The sequence below is a fragment of the Poecilia reticulata genome, chromosome 14 (genome assembly GCF_904066995.2).
Source record: "Poecilia reticulata chromosome 14, P_reticulata-male-v2, whole genome shotgun sequence".
NCBI classification, from domain to species: Eukaryota; Metazoa; Chordata; class Actinopteri; order Cyprinodontiformes; family Poeciliidae; genus Poecilia; species Poecilia reticulata.
In genome coordinates, this window is record NC_088843.1 from 11,699,460 (window position 1) to 11,722,699 (window position 23,240).

Sequence of the window (23,240 nt, forward strand, 5' to 3'; positions counted from 1 at the left end):
TGACCGAATGAGAGAGAGAGAGAGAGAGAGAGAGAGAGAGAGAGAGAGAGAGAGAGAGAGAGAGAGAGAGAGGCTATTCAAGAGGTGAGCAGGTCTGCAAGGAGAGATGATGCCGTGCATTTGGAATACACGGTTTGCATTGGAGACAGCGTTTCTGCTTACTGTGACCATGAAGAAAAAATGAATACACCCTAGAAAAATAAGGACGGAAACAGTCCGATGAACTGTTCGCTACTTTGTGACAGCATTCATAACTCTTGAACTTTATAGACGTTAACATGAAAATGGATTTTGAATAAATAAAATAAATAAATAAAGGAAGGAAGCGTTTGCTTGCTCCTCTTCTTTAATGAGATACCCATAATAAAATCCAGTGCAATCATTTGCCTTCAGAAATAACCAAATTTGTAAATGTTGTTCAACTGTGTAATTTCCTAAACGGCAACACGAAGACCGAGATAGTGTAAGGGACAAATTTAAAGCATAATAATAATAATAATAATAATAATAATAATAATAATAATAATAATAATAATAATAATAATAATAATAATATCCCAAGCTTTTAATATCTCACTGCAATCTTCCAATCCACTAAGGTCTGTGGTGATATCAAGAAAAAAAATGGAAAGGAGTCCAAGGGGTGAGAATACTTTTACAAGATTCTGTATGTATTAAAGAAATAATAAGTTTTACCTGTACCTGAACTCCCTTGCTGTATTACGCACGCTGCATTACGGGTTATTTTTATCTGCACAGAAGGATATTCAGGTATTAATTTAGCCTTGTCACGACAGTGTTGGGGTTTTAAAAGAGGGTGTAAAGGTGAGAAAAGTAAAGTGATTTTTGCTTCTTGCACTGTGCCCAGAATAGAGCGCTCCACTTGGTTCAAGCCTCCGCTCTTCTCCCAGTATAAACATAGAAAATGCTATCAAAGATCCACGGCAACTACTCACTAACCTACAGTAAGTAGTCTGTGTGGGCCAGACACAGTTGCTGACAGAGCAGACATTCTCCCCATATACTTTTCTTTTTTTAATAACGCCCTGTGGTCATAGATGTGATGCATAAGTGAGGGGAGATTTTCACACTTCTTGGGAGAAATGCTGGCCAACTTTTTTTTTTTCAAGCTCAGTTACCGTACAAAAGCTTTTAACACAAGCTAAACTGGGTTATTTTTTTATTTTATCTTTTTTTCGTACACTCAGAAGCTGATGCACTGTTTGAAAGATGGGTTTCTATAGCATTTCTGCTGTGGCTGATATTGATTAATGCATGAGGCTGATTGTAGGCAAGTTAGGCACATGTTCCCTGTGGTTTCATATTGTTCCTTTTTTTATGTGTGCACGGTGCTTATTAGCACCCCTGTCACATATAAAGGGTCCAAGTTAATTTGCATACTGAGACATTTTAATTAAAGACACACTTTCCGGTCCACATATTTGCAGCCATTGACACTTTCTCCACACAAACCCTATAGTGTAGGCTGAATCAGCTTGATTGGGGATAAAGCTAAAGCAGCTTCCGTGACCAAAGGGTTGGCTAACACGTCCTGTGTTCTTTGTTTTGAAGTTTTCCTTCCTAATGAAAAGTAATAAGCTCCACAGTAGCAGGTCATAATTTAAACACTCTTTTTAAGTGTCAAAATGACAGAGACGGATCAAACCATGACGACAGTTGCGATGTTTTCACAGGCATTTTAGACTTCTCTGTGAAACTATTGAGACCCTGTGAACTTGTTCAAGTTTTGTCACATCACACTGAGATTGTAAAGCACTGAAATGAAAGCCCCACAAACACAAATATGGCTTTTTAAAAAAAAAGAAAAAAAAGAATAACTTGCAGATATTTTGGCTATACCTCCAGTTGCATTAATACGTTCAATTTTATTACTAAACAGCACAAACAAGACCTTTATGTTATTCTTGTTGGGGAAAGGCTTTCATCTTGGAGCTGAGAGAAGCATCTTTATCGCTTCTCTCAGCAATAACAAGCTGATTAAACGCCATCAATTAGAGTTCATCGTATAATCACGATGTATAGAAACTAGCGTTGGGAACATGCTGTGGTGAAGGGATTTTGGATTTCTATTTAGATTTCTATTTTTAATTTCATAGACCATTTTCCTTTCCACTATTTCAAATTTTTCTGTTGCACTCGTAAAATGTAGTTTTGTCACAAAACAGGGGACTACTGTGCTGTCTTACTGTGCCATGAAAACATTTGCATTTCTTCAAATGCGATGTTTCTTTGCTCACATTTTGGAAGTTGAGGACTTCTTCCATCAAACTGGAAACGACCTCCTGGTGTTAGTAGATCTGCTTAGGGTGTCTCCAGGTTCCACACAGAGAACACAGTGAAGGTGGGACTCCACTGGAATAACAAGTTTTCCTGGCAGCCTTTTTCTTTTGAAACATAGAAACGAGAGAAAATATGTAAGCTGAATTGAGGACGTAGGATTTTTTGTTATATGAATAAAGACATGTATCTGTTAAAGCTGTATTACAATAGTAATTTATGGTTTTATCACTGATTTAGTGCAGCTAAAGGAAGATGTGTGACTTTCAAATCAAGAAATCTTTCTTTTAGAGCCAACGTACACCACATTTTGGAGCATTCATTTCTTTATTAATACTTTTTATTTGGGATTTTTCATGTACAGTCAGCATGACTTATGGAACACTTTTTGTAAGAACCTATTTATGTTGTGTTTATTTTGCCATTGTACACTAATTGTTAGACTAATAAGTAGAGCTGATAGTTAAAATTAAATTTAAAAAATAACTGTAAACACTGCTTTCTCAAAACCTGTCATAAAAATGAAAGAGACTCATGGTGGCACGAAGTGAATCACAATCAGCTGACTGATGAGATATTCTGATTTCAGATCTATAGAAGTGAATATTTTTGTTGACAGTTCACTGATCTTTGGCTTTGTCAGGATGCTCCAATCATCCATCGTTTGTCCTCAGCAGAAGGCCTGATTTTGATGAGCGAGAGATCTTATTCATTCTGTTCCTGATGGCTCATTCTAATTCTTTTATTCCTCTGCTTTGTACTTCAGGACCTTCTGCAGAGGCCCTGTGCCAGAGGGATACAGCTTTAGTTCAAAGGTGCATTATTAACATTTCCAGCACTCCTACTGTGTTCAGTAAGCACCTCTTGTGCTGTACTTCATTACTAAATCATATAAGATCCACAGCCTTTATGCCACCCCTAATCTCTCTTTATGGTTCCCAATACTTTGGTTTTTATTAAAGGTAATTATTCATTAGTTGCAACTGTTCTTTCCCCCTCCCTTGAATCTATATGTGATCAGCTATGTAAATGACTTGAACTAAAATGTCCCTTTGTCCCTTGAATAAAGCATAAATAGATTAGATTTGATTAAACTTTAATGAACCCCCAGGGGGAAAGTGGGTCATGGCAGCGGTGGGGAACAGGATATACTGTTAGTAAGTGCAGATAGAAATGGCTGCTGTTGTTGCCAGAGGAAAATATAAAGCACAAGAAACACGTTTATCCTGTTCATATGAAGTTAGGATTTTGATCTTTTAGTCAGAGGGAGATGCATTTACAATTTAAGGCATAAAAACAGTCAATGGGTATAGGTAACAAATATGTAGATAAATTCAGAGATCAATAGCACCCTACCAGCACTCAAAATTTAATCATAAAACTTATTAGAAACAGAAAACAGCTTAATGAGTTTTTGTATTCAAATTTTAAACCCTACAACGTGGCTTTTTGCTATCCCTTCCTGCTATGTGTCTGTACAGCAGACACATAGCAATGCCTGAAAGTCCTACTGAGACTTCAATTCTGATCACTAGATTCAAAGACCAGAGTGGTAATGTTTACGCCATATAAGTCACTTAATTGGCATGTGCCAGATCACACAAATGAATAGATCACCATGCTACTTCTAGCTTAGATGCTATCATTAGTTTTTTAGCTAGTGTTAGCAATCAGCTAGTTTTAGATTTTACATGGGTTTATTCACACGGCATTAAATATGTCACAGTAGGTCAACATGCTAGTGTAGCCTATATATTGTCATCAGTATTTTAGTTACTTTTACCATTTTAGCTAATTTTAACTTTTACGAGGTTTTTTTCACACCACATGTAGGTCAACTTGCTAGAGATATCCTACATGCTATTATTAGTATTTTAGCCAGCATTAGCATTTTAGATCATTTTATCTTACCTATCTGAGTATAGTTTTGAAAACAGTGTTCTGCTGAAAAATTTCACTCCTCTTCAACAGGTGTCCTATATGCATTTTTGCCCAATTCTTACATTTCTGCAATTTACTACAGATTATTCAGCAGTTTTAACCAAATACATTCAGCTCAGCATTCATGCTGTGTTTTTGCAGGAAATGTATTTCTTTTATAGTTTTGGTTATTTTTGAATTGGAATTACCTCATAATTGTCCAACATTTCAATTGTGTTATATAAAATGTTTTGAATTGTTTAATGAATGAAGACACATTTAAAATAAATAAATAAACCTTTTGTTGCATTCCTTTAAAAGTATATGATGACGCACCAATGTGTTTGAGCTTTTTGGCTGCTGATGTTGCTAAGCTTTACGTAAATTTTTATGTTTACCAAGCGCAAAATAAATATGCAAATATCTTAAGAGTGTCCGTAACATAAGTCCAAACTATGCTACCAGTACCTGTGAGAACTATGACAGTCAAGCACTTCAGCTACTGAGAGGCTAAAACCTGCGAGACAGTACTTAGGGAAAAGGAACACCCGAAATTACTTCTGGGTAACTTCCTTCTACTTTCCCGTGATGCACTGCGCTTGTTGCTGAAGAAGCATTTGAACGTTGTTTGTTAAATATTAAGACATGCTGCTAAACAAACGTCGTCATGTCAAGTGTGTTTTGAGCGTGAAGTAAAGCTAAAGTTAAAATGTAATGCTAACGGTCACCTCTAGTATGCTATAACTCGTTACTACGGCAACGAGGACTGATGTAACACGACGGAGAGTAAAACAGCAACATTCGTCCGAACAACAGTGTCCCGTTTTCTGTAGGATTTTCAGTCTCCTGTTGCACATGGAAAACCAAATCTTCGGAAAGGAGAGGCTTATAGTGCCAAATGACTTCACTACACCAAGTATGTTCCGTACTTCATGTTAGATTAATCTCGGTTTAGCTTTTCCTACTAACTCCCAGGAGAAAGGTCCCATCTACCCTAGATGTCTGTTTTTAATAGGTATCCCTTAAAAACATCATGTCACAATCAGATTTTGTATCGTTTTGTTCATAAATTATTTAGTCTCGATAAAACCCACCCCGTCCTTTAAAGTGCTTCTGTGCAAACATGCTTCTAGTGACATCACATAAATGATAAGACAATTGCTCAGTTATTTAAAAAGAATATTGTTTTTGAATATACTTTTTTTTTCTTTGTATGCATTCGTCCTTCAAAGATATTTATTTGTACTCCGAGCGACTGCTGCTTTTTGAACCAAGTGTATGAACGGTGTTTGGATTTCAGAAAATATAACAGCTTTGAAGGTTTTAAATGTAAAAATCTCAATTTACTACTATGATGACCAGCTTTTTCAATACTATGTCTTGAATAATATTTGTGTTAGTCTTAATTTTGTACATTAGCTCAATCATTGCTTCTGTATATCTGTTGATTGATCTATTATTTTCTTGGCTGTTTTAAGCTTTGGCTTGGAAATGTGGCTTGTTTTACTCTGTGACAAAACTACAAGCCCCATGATGCATCACCAATAATACAGTCAATCTGCTTCTGAAACTGGCTTACTGTAACATTAGGCAGTTAAAATCAAAATGTTCCTTTGTTATTCCCTATCATTTGCTTAGTCGTAGGAAAGTTTCCATTCAAGTATGTAGCAAGGTTTGAATTGAAAACGTAAATTTCAATACTGAATCCACAGTTTTTTTAAGCTACCATATATTGTTAGTGTCAAAGTTACGTATCCGGGGTCTGAAATAATTTAAGTCACACATAGAAGCACACAATTGAGTTGACAAAGTTAGAGTTATCATGTTTAATTTTTCAAGTAAGCTCAATATAAATGATTAATCGACATAGGTCCATATCAGTGTTTTTTTTTTAACTCTTGAATTAATCTTTTTGCAGAAACCTTTTACAGTAGAGCAGTTTGTGAAGAGAACAAGTTCAGACTGGATTTGGCAGATTTTATTGTCTAAAAAGTTATCATTTCAAGTCAAGCTGCTATAAAAACATGTTGTCTGGTTAAATCATTCTACTAAGATATTTTTAGAAGTCCAATGTTTCGTTCAGCTTCAATCCACTATGTTGATGCCCCTTAGGATGCCATCTACTGAAATCCACAAAAAGCAAAATTAACAGTCTTTTTTGTCCTGTGTACTCTTTGAAAACCCTATTAGTATATTCTGGTTAATTTGAGAGTATGAGACAGCATTTTGAACAGCTGTGGATTTTATCGGGTTTTGCTTTGAAACACAAGGGACATTTAGTGATGGTTCGTCCTGCTTGTTAATGCACGTCTATGTACACTTTGTGTAACTTAATTTAGGGAATATTGAGGAGGATCTTGTGCCTCCGTCACATTTTGCATCGACTGTCCCATCGACTGAAGCTCAGAGAGCCTCAGGATCAACATCCCAACCACATCCTCCACACATGCGCTGGGTGAACCAAGCAATAACAAGAACACCACCAGGGGCTCCCAGCATTCTCAAACCATGGCTTGCCATCACACAGACCCAGCAGGAAACTTTTGAGATGAAGAAGGAAAATCAGAGAATCATGATGCTACAAGGAAACAGCAGAAGAGGAGGGATGTCTGCAGATCCCCTGCCAGATGTTAGAACTGGGTATTTCCATTGTGTTTCTTTGAAATATTGTCAGACATAAAATAAGCACAGGTGGGTTGGATGTTATACTCTCTTCTAATGCAGATCTAGAGAGTGGAGTGAACAGTGGCCTCGATGGGACTCAGAGTGGCTACGGGAGGCAGAGAAGCTCAAGGCCGAAGCTGAGAGGTCAAAGGGTCAAGTGGAGGCCCTAAAGGAGACATCAGAGAGGTACAGGGAAGAACTGAGAGACAAAGACATCACTTTGAGCAGGTATCCGAACAGTCCATGTTGTGCAATTAAACTTTGTCGTAGTTTAGTTTTACATTTGTTCGACTTTAGGGGGAGTCAAAAGTGTCACAATTCAATTCATAAATAAAGCAATAGATTCTTACGTGTCATAAATTGTTTATAAGTAAAAAGTAATTGCAAAGTAGTGTGTCAAGTTTATATTGCATTTATATTTATATTGGGAGGCTTGCAAATAGTATCCCTGGTAAATGAAATATTTCATGCAGCACATGAAGAGGTCATTTAATCTGCCAGTCTTGCCCATTTAAAGTCAATGTGCGGGGCTAAAACTGCTCCAGTCAAGATGATTTATCGAAAGTGAGGTTGCTGTGCCGTTTAGCCATTTAGCTCCTCCGTAGTAGTTAAAGTAGGTTTGTTGCGTGTTACATCCCAGTAAAAAACTAAGTCGTACAAACTGAAATAATTATAAAATAACCAACTACCTTATTACACAGACCTGTTCTACTCCATGTTTACACAGTTAGCTGTTCAGCCATTCACATAGCACCATGTTGCTGTGCAAAATGCCATGGTGGATCTAGTGCCGGCTTAGAGATGCAGCTCTTCCTCAGAGCTGCTGTTTCCAACCTTCCGAGGTTCCGCATCACAATGCAGCGACTCCCCCCATTCAGCTCCTTCACCAGCAATTAGCAAACACCTACTGGAACTGCACAACTGCTGAGCTAATTAGACAACCATTTCTCAGTGAAATGCTGGTTAAAAACTTTTTTAAAGGGTTAATAACAGAGGAGAGCTGTTGTGACTTCCTGAAGACGGAGTTTCAGAAAAAGTAGGAGTTTCTTACACAATTTCAACACCTCAAATTTCAAAGTCAAATTTTTTTAAAAGTCGCACTTGATATATATATTGCATGTTTTTAACAATTGAATTTAACAGTTACTTGATTGTGCTATAAAATAACATTATGTAACAGGAAAATACATTATTCTGCCCCTTTAATAAAATGGTCGATCATTGTGTTTACTTTTGACTAGCCAGTGTCTACACTTTTACATACAGCTACAGTTGCATTCAAAATTGTATTTATTCCTCATTTTAATTACGTTTAATAAAATATTAACATATTCATTTATTCAAAATACTATTTTAATTATTAATTGTAAAAATGATTATAGTTAGTCATTTTTTTGGGGGTGGGAGGGGTGACACTTTTGAACTTGCACATTTATCAACTATGAGCCGTAAATACATATTTTCTTTTCAATCAACCTAATGTGGGAGCAGACAGAGGCAGGAGATGGAAATGATGCACGACGAACTGTCAAAGGCTAAGATTGAACTCGACCGACTCAGAGAGGAGCTCAGTCTCAGCAGTGAGCAGAAGGAGGAAATGAGCTTACAGGTAATGATGTTGACTGACAAAACATTTCATTTCGACACTCCAGCAGACAACAGCCACCTGAGAGTTACGCTCCTCTTGTAACACTCATCTTTGCAAGACACTCTGCTGCTTTAATACAGCTTTCAGTCTTACTAATAGCTTACGGTGACCTTTAATTTAGCAGGTTTTAAACATGATGAGACTCCGAAATTAAGGGTGTTTTTGCTGTTTTTGCTTTGTCGTTTGGGCTGAAACCTCTTTTGCAGGTTGAAAAACTGCAAATAGAGACCAGTGAGCTAAGGAGAGATGCAGAGAGGAGCGAGGAGTTGTCCAGGGAGCTCGCTCTTAAGGCCGAAATGAGCCGGTTGCTGGCCGAAGAGGAGGCCAAACAGCACGGTCTCAGACTGATGGAGCAAAGTGAAGAATTGAAGAAGAGACATGAACTGGAGGTATGACAATAATCTTCTTTCGTTGTTGTTGTTTAGGAAATATAAGCAGTCATAATCCTAAACTTTTTTTATATCCAAATTGTAATTATCTTCCTTTTAGGCGAATGCTATGTGACTAACAAATGCTCATTAGGTGGCATCAACTCAGCTGAGCTGAAACGGTGAAGCAAGTGGAGTGAAACCTTCACCTTAAGCTATTGCATCATTATTTGTTGGTGCCCTGAAATTCTCCTTGTTTGCCTCTCTTTCTCTCAGCTTCAGCAGTTGAATGTATCCCATTGTGCAGAGCTGGGTACAGCCATAAAAGCAAACAGTGACCTGCAGAACAGACTTCAGTCACTGACCGCTGAAGTGCTGCAGCTGAAAAGTGCTCTGATGGAGGTATCTACAGAGAGAGACGGGCTGAGAGAACATTTAAGGTCCCACAATCAATTTAAAACTAAATGGAGCGAAGAATCCAAAGCGCTTTGTAGCGAGATTCCCTTGTTTTCCTCTTTGTCTGATAATGTTGCTTATATTTCAGCCAAATGGGACAAGCCTTTGAGACACAATCTGCAACACTGCACAGCCTCAGAAATTACATCGGCCAGCTCGCCCCCGAGAAAGGAGAGAGAGAGCGATTAAACGAAGCTGTTGAGGTGAAGAGAATCTAAGCAATACTGATCAAATGAACCTCCGCGATGTTGCTGTGTGACACTTTTATTTTCTCTTCTCACATTATTAAAAGAAGCACTAACTAAGCAAGTGAAAACCTAATTTATGCAGCAACGCTTGTATCACAATAATCCGCAGCTTTTCTGTTCTAATCTTGTCTATTTTGCAGAGGCTGAGCAAAGAGAAAGCGGCTCTTGAGACGACCACAGAGCTTCTGACAGTCAGGCTTAACTCTGTGAATGAGATTCTCGCCCTCCAAGAAGAGGAGATAGTGAAAAGTGTGAGTGTTTTGTTTTTTTCCCCCCCCCTCTGCACAGCAATGCAGGTCAGAAGCCTTTTAACTGAACACTTTGAGCAGCATCTGCTGCATCTCTGTAGCCATCTGCAATGTTTTCAAAGAAAGTCTTACTAGAACATCCAGGTGTGAAGGAAAATGTTTTGGCACCCCTGGTAAAAAAGTTAAAGATAAACGTGTATTTTTTTTTTTTTGCAACAGCAAAATCTCCCCCTCACATTTAATTTGATTAAACTGATTTGGTTTACAATACGTTATGTTACAAGTGCCACAAATAGTTGTTCTTCTGAAAGTCCCCTTCAAGCTTCAAAAAAAGATTCCAAAAGTCCTTTCTCTGTATTCTTCCACCTTGAAATATTATGCTAGCAATGTTTTTGTAATATAACAAACAGAACAAAACCAACAACAAACAATCATAATAAATCTTTTTTTTTCTTTTTATTTGTTTATTTTATTTGTTTTTTTATATTTTCACCTGCTGAAAAAATATGCTCAAGTGAAAGGTTTTCTAAAATTTCTTGGTGCGGTTAAACTAGTGATATAAAAGATGAATTCATTTCCAGAGCTTTTCACACATCCATATCGGGGGGGGGGCACTAAATGTGGAGGGAGGCTAAATAAATCATCAACTTGCTCATTTTTCCATTGGAGGTCACAGAGGGTTTAAGTGGGAACAGGAACGATGTCAGACAGAAACACAAAACCCCAATTCCCTCCGCTGACTTGAATGGCGCTGCAAAAATTATGTATATGTCGTCGTCAGCATTTTAACCTTTGAATGCCATCATTACAGGTAGTTAAGCAAAACGTTGCTTTGAAAATGTCTTAATGCCTTAAAATCTTAGGTGTAATGAGATTTTCATCTTCTAAAGAGGAAGTTGCTCTTCAGTGATGCGCTGCTGCATAAAAAAAGCAGTGACCATAAGATTCAATTCCTGGAAACACGTGTCAGTGGATGGATTTAGGGCTGTTGTAAACGATTATTTTAGTAATCGAGTAATCTATAGATTTTTCTTACTATTAATCGAATAATCGGATAAAAACAATTATGAAATAAAATATTGGTAAATCTTCCATATTTTTGGTTATATTTTTTCCACATTTGAGCTTCCCTACCAGTTACTTTTTTGTAGACCGGGGGAGCAATACGGGATATTTACGGCTCCTCCGTTCAGAAACTCATCTACCAGCCATGTTCCGCCTCCCGTTTGTTCAGACCGGGATGATATAAGTTTATTGTGCGGTTCATCCGTAAAGCTGCTCTTACCCTGTAAGCATCAACCCTCAGCCGCCCGCCGTGTTCAGTCTCTCCGCTCACCTGTATAAATCCTCCTCAGCTTCTTCCCGCCGTTCAACCAGCAGCTCCGGAGCAGAAAGGCTGCCGAACTCCCGCCATCGCGCCGGTCATTGTAAGGATGTTTATTGGTCCCACAAAAACGATGAAAACCCGGAATTATCACCAATCAGTAAAATCCCCGCGGGCCGAACTTGAAGATTGGACGTTATGCCGCCAACACGTAGCTTCCGTCAACAACTCAGAGGCGGAAGTCAGAGCTCCGCTCAACGCAAATAATGTTCTGGCTGAAACACGGTGCGCTAAATGATAAAACATAAATTAACGAAGCTTCGAGGCAGGTCAATTTTCCTTGAGGAATTTTAATAATCGAGGTACTCGAATCACTCGAGGAATCGTTTCAGCCCTAGATGGATTCAAACATCAGGGTTCCAGGAAAACCATTTTAGTCGCCATTATCAGTGGCCATGCTATACTGCTTAGCTTTCACGACAGGCTATGTTGTGGCAGAGGGTCTGAGTCTTGCATACATGAGAATGATTAACAGTTCTAAGACCCTCCTCTGGGCTCTGATTGGTTGTTTCTGAACAAGCGGTGTATTTCTGAGGATGGCTGCTGGACCACAGAGAGGAGGTAGAGGAGCTTGATTTTTTATTTTTCACAGATTATCTGTCAGGACATAGTGACAGTTTAACCAATTTACTTACAGCTTTAAATGACCAAAGTTTAGCTTTAAACTGGTGGAAGTTCAAGGAACTACAGGCCTGTAGTCAAAGCGAAACAGTTAAATCAAATGTTAAGGTTACTTATACAACCCTATAAATATATTTAAAGATGCCACATAAATCTGTGGAGAAGACAGTTGTTAAAACAAACTTCTACCTTCCACCTTGAACTTCATAAATGTCTACCTTTGGAAATAATATATAACGCTCTGAAATTATTGTAATTGCGTTGAGCTTTGGCTACAGTGACTGATGTTTGAGTTTCTTGCAGACCTCAGGAGATCCTCTGATGAAGAGCGGATGCGGGGGCCTTCAGGTGCTTCATCTGTGGAGGGAGAAAGTATTCAAGCTGTGCGTCCAGCTTCGCTCAAAAGACATCGAGATACGAAGAGAGAAGGACAAACTTCTCTCAGAAGTATGTAAAACCTTTTCCATCTAATCCAGAACGTTCGAACGGGGGATAACGGGAGTTGTTGCTCGTTTCAGGTGAGCTCCACGGAGCTGCAGCTCCAGCAGGAGCAGCACCGAGCGAGCGTGCTTCAGCACACTCTGCATGACAGAATAGCTGAGCTGGACTTGGAGAGAGTGGAAAATGAGGTGAGAACGTGATTTACGTTGTTGCCTGAAAACCTGATGACACGCCACACATTTGGGTCTAGTTAGGAAACGAGAAAAGGTGTGTTCATCACAAGCGCGGTCAGCAGAGATCTGAAAAAAGCGACCTTAACAGATTTTTTCCCCGCATATACAGTTGCAGATGTGTTGGGTTTTTTTTTCATACTAGACATTAAAACAGAACCTCGCCAAGGCTCACAAAGAAAACACAGAACTGAAGTCACAGAACCTGAAGGTGGAGACTGACAGTAAAACGCTGACAGAGGCTCTTCAGAGGTACAATGACATCATCAGCATTTCTCAAATGTTTTTTATCAAACATGATTTTTTTTTTTTAATGCAGCTAATTCCTGATTTTCAGGTTCAAACAGCAATTTGAAACCAAGCTGGCGGAAGTGGAAGCAGCTAAAGCGACGCTGAGCAGCTGTGCACAGAGACTTTGCTTTGCTAATAGGAGAGTGGAGATAATCCAAGGTAGTGATGCTACAGCTGGAGGCGGTTGTTGATTGTTATTAGCTTAATGTGGGTAGCATTTGAGTGGAAGAGAAAGTTCGTCACACTTTTTGCTTTGCAGGTTTGGTCATGAGGAGGACAGCTCTGAAGAAAGTAGAGCAAGCTTCCAAATATTTGGAACAGGATAACGACAGGTAGGATTTGAAATTTTAGGGCTTTTTTTTTCTTGAATTTTATGGTTGTAAAGAATTGTGAAACATTTTTTGATGTTTTTTTGCAAAGCAATGCATATAGAAAGTCACTTTCTCTCAGTGGTTCTTTTAGCCTAAAGTTTTTACCCCTTTTCTCGTCCATCTTGGTTCTTGTTGCCTGGCAGCATCAGTAACTTGAAGATAGAGCACCGATCGGTGTGCGAAGAGAGAGACAAACTCGCTCAAGAGCTCAGAAGAACCCCAGAGCTCATCGAGAAAGCCTTGGCTGACCTGAAGCAACAATGTGAGACCCTTTTGATAAAATGTCACTTATAATTTACTGTGAATCCATGTTTAAGCTGATGAATGTGATTTTTTTTTCTTTTTTTTTTTAAACGTCCTTCACAGATGAGAGTAAAGTGAGGCAGCAGCAGCAGGACCGGGAACACAGCTGCACGGAGGTCAGGCTGGCTGAGGCTGCTCAGGAGCAGGCTGAGCAAAGCTTGCAGGAGATCCAAGCCCAGCTGGAGGAGAGCAACGCCAGTCTGGAGAGACTCCGCTGTGAACTGCTTCGCCAGCAAGAGCAAAGCGAGCATGGTGAGGCAGCGGCTATTTTAGGATCCTTCACTGCCCTTTTTTTTTGTCTCTCCCTTGTTTTTCCTCCTCTGGTCGTATTTCACACTTGGGGTCACACATGTTGACCCAGGTAATCAGGAGCTGTAGTGAAACAATTTGAGGGTTTGTTAGTTACTTTTTTTTTATTTCAGAATCAAAGAAAAGTAACTATTTTCTTTGTTAAGAAGCAGCTTTGAGTAGCAGCTTCTTGTAAAACAGCCATAATGATTTGGAAAATAAGAACCGGTCCCCTAAGCAAAACTAAATATCCACCAGTAAACATACTCTTGAAAAAATGCATGCAAATTTGTCTTGTTTATAGATGCGTAAAATGGGTAAATTTGTTTTGTTTGTCGTGTTTTTTGTTTTAATTGGCCAAAACTTGCATTAAAAGGATTTCATAGGGACTGTAGGATGCTTAGAGCAGAATATATATATATATATATATGCATTAATTATTAATGGATTTAATAATTTATTCTTAATTAACCTAATAAAATGTAACACGTCATAATTTATACATATAGCCTATCAATTATGTAAGCCGTTATTATTACAGTTTTGTTTCTTAAACTGTAATAAAATATAGTGATGAAAACACGATTGGTTTCTTTGTAAAAACTATCCTCTTCCCATTTTATGCAGTTGTTCAAGAGCAACATTTTAAGTCATTTATAGGATGATATATAAATGCTACATATAGTATTTTATTACAATTTAAGCTTTTTAAACAAAAAAATCTATCTTAATATCTCAGTCCCAACGTCTTTGTCCTGTTTTCTACTTGATTCTGAGAAGAAGAAAAAAGTTTCTTATTGCTAAATTATCCAAAAATGCACAAAAATCTAAGTATCGTTAATACTGCCGTAAATGTACCGAAGCTACATGATCATACCACCTTTTAAATGTTTAGTTTCTCATTGGATTATTTTGTACTTCAGAAGGAAGAAAGCATCAGAAGCTTGTTTCTGAATAAGTAGGACTCTTGTGGATGAGACGCAGATGTGCAGGCACGGCTGGATGACCGTTTGGCAGGCAGACATGTGATGACCCACACTGCCTTAAACAGCAACCTAATGCAGTTGTTGCCAAACCTTCTGTTAGAGGACGACCCAACAACTGATTCTTTTGCACATAAACACAATAAAAACCGCCCGGGACTTCAGAATGACAGAAAACCCGAGTGAAATTCGGGTGAGTCAATCTGGAATATGGAAATGAAAAATTTATAGGAGCCCAGCTTCTTTTTTTTTTTTTTTTTTTCCAGCTATGATCAATCTAAATGAAACAATAATTATGTTTGATTGTTGACTGGGTAGCACCAGATTATGCTCTCAAATTCTGGTGCAGTTAAATTGGGCTCCTGAGTCGTACCAACTTATAAAGAGTCGGTCATTCTCCCTTCACATGGCTGTGCGCTGCTTGTTAGCTCCGGCTAAACGTCACCACAAACATCTCTACATGCGACACACACTGACGCACAGTTCTGACTCTCCCTCTGTCCCAAAACAACCGAATCCAAATGTAGGATGAACGTCCTCTCACTGTGTTGCACTGTTTTTGTTGCAAGCAAGTGGCACATACAGAGACTAAAGTTGGCGCTGCTGCTTTAGGTGCGTTTTGCTTTAGTAATCACTTACATTCCTGGTTCTCTGAGGCCCTCTTCAGTTTCCACGTGGGGTTCTTTAAATAATCTTTCCTGCGCTTCTCTTTCCTGTACTTAATATTGTGGGGCCAGAGATGTAATGAGTTTGAATCATTTATTGGTGGCAGTCTCAGCTCGCCATTACAGTTCACCTTTCAAACAGAACACGCGTTAAAATACTTTGACTAATCCATTCTTTGCACGTTTATAAGGAGGCTGTAAAAACAGTTGTCATGGGGTCGCTGCTCTGATTTATGCTCTCACTGCCAAATTTGTCCGTTTAAGTCAAAGGCCTGAAACGTGGCTGCACTAACAGCTGCCTAAGACACTCTTAGTAACTTTTCTGTGTATTTTTATGCAGATTCTGCCTGGAATGTCTCAACAAAACGACACTAATATTGAAAGATTTTATTTTAAGTGATTTCTTTGTCATTAGGCCACAAACTAAATCCTTTTTTCTATGTATTAGAATGTTTCATTCAAGAAAATGTTTTCACAATCTTTTACCGCTAAAAGCTGAATATAATTTTAAAAACCTAATTCATTACTATTAAGTACGTTTTATGTTGCAGGTATAAAGGTTGACAACTTGACAAAATGGTGAAAGATTGGGCAATTGGTTGCACTGTATTTTATTTGGGGTGTCAGAGTTAGGAGGGTGGAATGCAAATGCACCCCACACTTTTCAGATTTTTTTCCAATTTTTCATTTATCTTTTCACAATTAATCACTGCTTTGTGATTCTGTATCCCATTAGATCTCTTTAAATATGAGGGTGTTTGTGCTCTAAAGAAAAAATAATGATGGGGGCACAGACCCGAGAATCCATGCTGCACTCGTAACACAGAAGTTGACACAAATAACAGATTTGAAGGGGAAGGCTGGAATCACAGGGAGTCAACTGGAGACATGCTTGCAACCACAAGCAGTTTGATTTATACTTGAAACAGTGGTGGCTTTCTTTGACCTCTTTGCTGCGGTTATGTTTTTTGTTATTATTTCTTCTCGTTCAGCCCTGCTGGAAAGAGTGTCCGAGGTCGAGAGCCGATGTGGAGAGAAACTGAGAGAGATGGAGGTCCAAGTTAATGTGGCCAGGAGAGAACACACCAAAGCAGGTATTGTGCTCGGCCCCAGTGCCGCCTGAAACCTCAACGAAGGAGAAGGAGGTTATATTTTTAATGCAGTCTGCAATATAACGCGACCGGATCTGTTTGCGTAGTGCGTAGCGGCGTGATATACCAGCTTGTCCCCGTGGTTTATGGGATGTGTGTTGTCTGTTGCAGTTATGACTTTGCGGGAGTTTCAGCGAGAGGCAGCGAGGAGACGTGACGAGACGAGAGGAACCCGACATTTGGATGTTGACAAGCTTGAAGCGTTTAATAAACAACCGCAGGGGATGGAGCAGAGCTACGACTCAGCTTCTGTAAGAAACAAACAAAAAAAAAAATCAAAAAAAATTATTTGAAATGTTTTTATTTTTGCTTCACCATATAAACTAACTTTGTTTCAGTTCAGAGTTATTGAAAGATGGCCGACAGGAGACTACAGGCACGGTCACACAACAGCTGGACAAAACTCTTTTCCTCACCTCAACCAAGAAATCCCCCCAGGAGCCCATCTACCTACAGGTATTAATAAATGTCCTAATCCTGCATGTGTCTGACAGGTACCTTTTTTTTTTCTTTTTTTTTTGAAGTTCTGACATTTACACAGGTGCTTCCGGTCTGACCAGCAGCCTGTCTGTATCTTCACAGAGCGACTGCTGAGCGTTTTGGAGGAGCTCCATACGCTGAGCGTTGCCGTGGTAAACAGCTCAGAGGACTCTGCAGAGGAGGACGGACAGAGCGACGGCGGTGTGAAACCATCAGCAGACAGTCTGCACAAGTAATACCTGGAGAGATGAGTCACTGAAGAAGCCAAGGAGAAGGCGCATTGCATTTGTACAAAAAGGTGGGAAGTGGTGTTGATGCCTCTTAAAGCCGACTGGAGCAGGTGGACGAGCCAGACATCAGAGAACCTGTGCTTAGAGATGCAACAGCCGAGGTGGGCAGGGACTGTGTAGATGTGTTTTGCTAAATTATAAATCTGTCAAAACATACTGGGTTTTTATCTACTGAATATATGTATTTAAATCCTTGTAGTTCCTTTTTCAATAAAACTACGTAAAGTATAGTTTGCAATAGAGTTGTTTTGTTTTTTTATTTGAGAGTTTCCAAATAATTTAAGTGATCTTACTGTGGAAGGTAACTGTCAGAGCAAGGGCATCAAAAGGTGAATAGCCTCATCACATCGTGGTACAATAAGACAGACGTCAATAATTGGAAAAAGTAAGTAAGACTGGTTGTTTTCCCATAATTTATTATAAAGAGAAGTCTTCCAAATTAAAACATGGATGCTATGCTGAAGGAGAAGCAGGGATTTCAGGTTCAGGTTGTGTTCCACACGTGACAACAGCTATGTATATTCTCCATGTCTGGTCTAAGAGGTTCTGCAAAAACATCCATCATGTCTGTTTGAGACTCAAAGGAGAGGTTTCAGAAAAAAAGTTTCCAAAACACGCACGCTGCTTATGTTGCATCACTATGTAGTCAGCGAGGAGAACTAGGAGGCAGAGCTCCACCAAGTTACCAAGATGCTGCAAAGCAAATAAGTGCCTGGATGCACCATCAACAACACTCAGAAGTTGTTAAAAATGCAACAAAAAAAAAGGTGCAATTTTAGACTTCATAAGTTTATATCTGTGTGCTTGACACTTCCAGTTTATCAGTGAGCTGTGAACACAGATTCCCTTGGAAAAAAAAAAGCTACCTGAGGAACAACGTGACCACTGACCTTTGAAAAATTCTCCAGGATCCTGGTTCGTAACTGAATGTTGACGCTTTGCCCTCTCTACCACAACTGAAGGCTTATTTTTCTTCTGGAACTAAGTGAAGAAATGCCCCTCTGTCACCGGTCATTGAGTTTTGGCGTTACAGAAAGTCCCACCAAATCCTTCACAGACAAACAGTTACGTCCAACTTTAACTGGACTTTGAAAGTCGTCGTACTGCAGATGTTATTCCCTAATCTGCGTTTTTGAGTGTTTGTACAGATTTGGTACTTTTATGTAGTCTTTCTCCTTACCATTTGTAGCAGATTTGCACGATTTGTGAACATTTTCTAGGGAAACATATTGCGGAAAGGTGTGTATGTGTGTGTATACTCTATTCAAAATTCTTTAATACAGAGCAGTCATGCGGAATGATGATGATAAACTCCATGATAAACCAGGTAATTGTGCTATTTGTCATGTTGTCATGGGTTCTGGTAAATTTCTCAGTAGTTCAAAGTTTCAGGCCTCAGGTAAAGCCCGCTAATGGAGATCCCTGTGAGAGTGAGCGCACTAATAAACTCCTGACTCTTCTTCTCTGAGATAATTTGCTGGGACACTTATTACTTCAGGTGGTGATTCATCATTTCAAGCAGAGCACAAACGCTGGGCGAATAATGCTGGTTTGAGAAACTTTGTCACTGCTCACTTTTGACTTGCAAGATCAGAGAGATGTAAGAGAAAACAGTGAAGCAATTTTAGTCTAAACCTGTGCCAGATTATGTATAATTTATTGTCACCAAAATTAATATTTAACCTTTGATCGTCGGGGTAATACTGTGGCTTGTATTTAAAATCTCATCTTGCGAGCAGCGGTGTGCCATACATGTTAGGCAGCGCCATAAATATCCCAGTAAGATTAATAATTCCGTGTCATGTTAGCAGCTGCTCCTGCAGAGCCGCTTCAACCACGCCGTCTGTCCTGTAATGCATCTTAAATCCAGCAGGGGGCAGTCTCGTCAAGACTGTCAGCATCGAAAACGTTCCAGCGGTCTAAGCCTGTTTGGAGAGTGGATTCTGGATATTATTGAAATTCAATATGAATTCCAGTAGGACCAGTATGTTTTACTGGTTGCTATTCTTACCTGCAGCTCAACTAAAGCTTTATAACTTCAAGGCTTTTATGTCTACAAATCCATTATTGAGGCCTTTTTTTTTTCTTTTCTTTGAAGTGTCAATTTAGTCTCTGCTTCTGGTTTTCTGTTAAAAAGTTTTCATTTAGTTTTTCAGCTATATAACAACATTATAGTGTATAATCGTCCACTTTTCAAAGTCATGTTAAAATGAAAAGACATTAACGAAAGGCGTTTCGATTACGGTGCCGCGTAAAAGTAATTAAACCTCTAATTATTTCACATTTGTTACATTGCAACCACAAACTTTAAAGTTGAGATTTTATGGAACAATCTAGCTTAAAGTGGCAAATAATAGCGGAGAAGAAGAAAAATATATTGAATTCCTGTGTTTTTTTGTTGTTGTTGTTGTTGTTGTTTTTGTACGATGGCAGACGTGAAAACAGGATTAAGCATTTGTATTTGCATCGGTTTCAACTTTCCTCTAACAGGTGTGTCCAGAGTGATGAGCAGCGTCACTGCTGGTTGTCTTGGCAACAGATTTCTGAACCTCCTCCGGAGGCGCAATGAGACACTTTTCTGATTAATGGTCTCCTTCTCCATGTTTTGTTTCGGTAAGTTTTCAGATGTAACATACTCTTTCGGTTTTTCGACGATGGGTTTTACGACGGTTAGAGATATTTAAGACCTAACTTTAAACTTCTCTACAACTTTCTCCCTGACCTGTCTGCTGTGTTCCTTGAACTTCCTGGTGCTGTTTAATATTTTATAATCAACCTCTGAAGCCTTCACGGAACAACTGGGTTTATACTGAGGTTAAATTAGGTCTAGTTGAACTCATTTAGTAATTAGCTAACTTCTGAAGATACAAATAAATAGGAAAATTATGTTTATTACGGAATCATGTTACAATCAAGTTGATTTTGTTTTTTATTTTATTTTTTTGTTCAAACTCTGCATTTGAGAGGGACAAAAAAAAACGAACGTTGCATGAAGCAGCCTGGAGAAACGCATTAATAAGCCTTTAGAGAGAGCAGGGGAGAGAAAGGGGGCCAGTGCATCATGTTTGGGGAAACTCATAAATACTTGATTAGCATTTCAGTCCACTGGGGAAAATTAGATTGTAAAGGTAATAAAGCAAAGACAAATTTTGTTAGCAATTTAGGTGTGAAGAAATTACTGCAAGTAGCCCAAAAGAGAAAAAAAAATCCAACGAAGTGATGGAGGACTTGCAGACGTGTTCCCTCTGGCGTTAAACAAACCAGCTGTGTAATTCCTGCTTCACTGACTAATGTTGGTATCAAACCATTGGAAAGCGCTGTGCTGTCTGCACTGGTGTTTGCTTCTGCAGTCGCACCAGTGCAAAATCAGGACATGTGTTATCAACATCCAGGAGGAGATTTTACTGTCAATCACATCATATTTCCTGTAAAAAAAAAAAAATTAAAAAAAAAAGTATTTCAGCTGCACAAACAATTATCTTGCTATTTGAAACGTTAATGTTCACTAGCTACCTCATGATCTATGGAGATCATATTGAAAATATTTAGGCCAATATTGTCCCACAGACAATATTGATTTCATTTTCTGTTCATATACATAAGTGTCAGTCTTTGGATTTATTCCTTGTGATTTTCACTTTTACCTTTCAGGGCTTCTCATCAGAAATCCAATGTTTCCCGTAACACTGGCTGCTTTATCCAAAAGTCGCGCTTGGAGCTTTAATTTTAGTGAAAGCTAGAAATGACACCACCTGCGATCCATTTTGTCACACTTTGTCAAAAATCCCCAAAGCAGACTCCTCTTGGGGGCAGTCCTCATTTAAGTCTGGCAAGCCTTTAAATGAGCTGTTTTTTTCCCTTTTACCTCCGCAAGCTCTTGTAGATGTTGAAATTAAAATCTTATTGTGTTTTCTAAATTTTATTTCATACTTCTCCTGCAGCTGAAACAGAATTATTTGCCTGCAACGTATAAAAAAAGCATTTTTATTCTCCCTGTTTTAACGTTGAATGAGATTAAATCTTTACTGTGTTAGGCTGGTTGGGAATATGACAACAATAAATGCCAAAATAATGAGATGTAAAATAATAATAATAAAGTTTCTACACATGTATAAGTTTACATACATTAAGGTTAATCTGTCTTTAGCAATTTGGGAAATCCCAAATTGAAAATGTGATGGTTTTGTAAAATATAGGAACACTTGTAAATGTTTTTTTTTATTTTTTTTTAACATCCACGCTGCTCCTTGGAAAACATTTACAGCATAAGCTAATACATAAGGTAGAAAAATGTGTATCTCCATAAGTCTGCTTCATCCTTTTGTGCAATTTCCAGATCCCTAAAGGTGTTTAAATACAGGAAGTTAAACACCATGGGAATGTGCAGCCATCAGGAAGTAGACATGTTCCAGAGTTGGATGTGTTTTTGTTAAGAAAATGTCGTTATTCACGACGAATGAGGCTACAGATTAGCCACTCAGACAGGAAGAAGCCACTGATCCAACAGCAACATTACAGCCTGAAGGATTTTATTTTTTTGGGGGGTGGGGGGGATATTGAGGAGACATTTTAAGTGATGAGCCAAGAAGTTAAAACTGGAATACAAAACGGTCTTCCAAATGGACAACGACCCAGATTACATAGTTGAATCATTTACAAAGTGTCTTAAGGACAAAGTTAACGTTTGCCCATCACAAAGCATCAGCCCCAAAGAAAATGTTTAGACAGGGGAGAGAAGGCATGTGTGAGCGAGAAAGCCTGTAAACTTAATTCAATTTAAATATCAGTCAAAGACAAAATGCAGTTTTTAAATGAAGGCGTTTATTATGAAAGGAGAAAAATCCAAACCTACAAGGCCCTGTGCGAAAAAGTAATGGCCCCTCAGATCACACCAGAGTTCACTGCCTCTACTGGACAAACATGCAAAAACCCAAACAGAAAGTTAGTAAGGGCGGAAAACACTTTTTCACACCACTGTGCTTATTTTTAAAAACATCTGACCTTATGTGCTGCTTATTATCCATCTGCGATTTGCAAGCTCAGCCACAGATTTCTGATTTGATTTTTTTTTCTTTGTTTTTTCAGATCTGCCAAAGTGTCGCTGGTAATCCAAAATATCTTGTAAAGTTCTGCCGGGCCTCGGGGTCGTGGCAAACCGAGCTGATGTGATCCAGCGAGTCAGGGCCGCAGACCACCAGAGCTGCGTGCTGCATGAGATCCTCAGTGGATGCTTGTGTGCTGCCGTGGAAGGCTGTGCTGCGGGGCAGAACAGCAGCCTCAGTGGCTGTGTGAGAAAAGGCCGCCAAGGAGTCCTATTTATAGATGCAGCCAGGCAATGTGGGGCATTGTTTCAGGCATTTACAGTAAGGAGAACTGTCTAATCTCAAGCCACTACAAAGGTTTATACCGTTCCCTTCCTGGGGTTGTTTGAATTTTAATTATTTAGCTGGTTATTTATTTTTGCCGCTGCTGTGTTGGTTTGCCGCAGGCAAGTTTGCAGATGTCTGAGCTTCAACCCTGTTAAGAGGCTGAACTGAAGGACTATCACTAAGCTTCATTTGTTTATAACACAATAATAGCCCTTTTTTTTATCTCATTATGTCACCTGCCTAGCTGGGCTTAAAACAGAGACGTGTTTACTCTGATCAGGAAAATAGTCCTAATCAGCATCTGGCATGTTCCGCACAAAACTGTCAGTGTAAAATGTAATATTGGGAGTAAAACCAATCTGTGTTTAACAGCAGGACGCAAACTTTTACATCCAACCCAAACCTGCACAAGAAATCAGGGTTTGAGGTGGGTGTAAAAATAATGTTTCTTTTTAAACGTGATAGCTAAGACATGTTTCAATCAAATGTATCCGGCGCGTTAAAATGGGAAGGCTTGTACAAT

The 23,240-nt window shown here is 38.9% G+C and overlaps 2 protein-coding genes across 10 annotated transcripts in view; both read left to right on the plus strand.

Annotated features, from left to right (window-relative positions):
• Positions 1-4,781: 4,781 nt before the first annotated feature.
• On the plus strand, positions 4,782-17,586 carry cchcr1 (coiled-coil alpha-helical rod protein 1). Its single transcript, XM_017308440.2, has 19 exons — positions 4,782-5,134; positions 6,558-6,858; positions 6,943-7,110; positions 8,374-8,491; positions 8,737-8,919; positions 9,175-9,338; positions 9,443-9,557; positions 9,743-9,853; positions 12,159-12,302; positions 12,374-12,484; positions 12,672-12,778; positions 12,864-12,976; positions 13,077-13,149; positions 13,332-13,450; positions 13,555-13,743; positions 16,420-16,521; positions 16,690-16,829; positions 16,917-17,034; positions 17,161-17,586. The coding sequence occupies exons 1-19, from the start codon at positions 5,074-5,076 to the stop codon at positions 17,292-17,294; spliced, it is 2,571 nt and encodes an 856-aa protein (XP_017163929.2). The 5' UTR covers positions 4,782-5,073; the 3' UTR covers positions 17,295-17,586.
• A 2,268-nt stretch (positions 17,587-19,854) lies between these two features.
• The window catches only part of gria3a (glutamate receptor, ionotropic, AMPA 3a), a 97,883-nt gene continuing 94,497 nt past the window's right edge, over positions 19,855-23,240 (plus strand). For 4 of the 9 annotated variants that reach the window (XM_008427597.3, XM_017308550.2, XM_008427593.3 and 1 more), the window contains exons 1-2: positions 19,858-19,961; positions 22,434-22,711. Coding sequence is in view for 6 of the 9 variants with exons in the window: in XM_008427593.3 (XP_008425815.1) it covers positions 22,576-22,711 (136 nt within the window). In the remaining 3 variants the exon portion in view is untranslated. Of the gene's footprint in view, positions 19,962-22,433; positions 22,712-23,240 lie in introns of all 9 variants that reach the window. The other 5 variants (XR_014090819.1, XM_008427599.3, XM_008427596.3 and 2 more) reach the window with 2 other exon arrangements.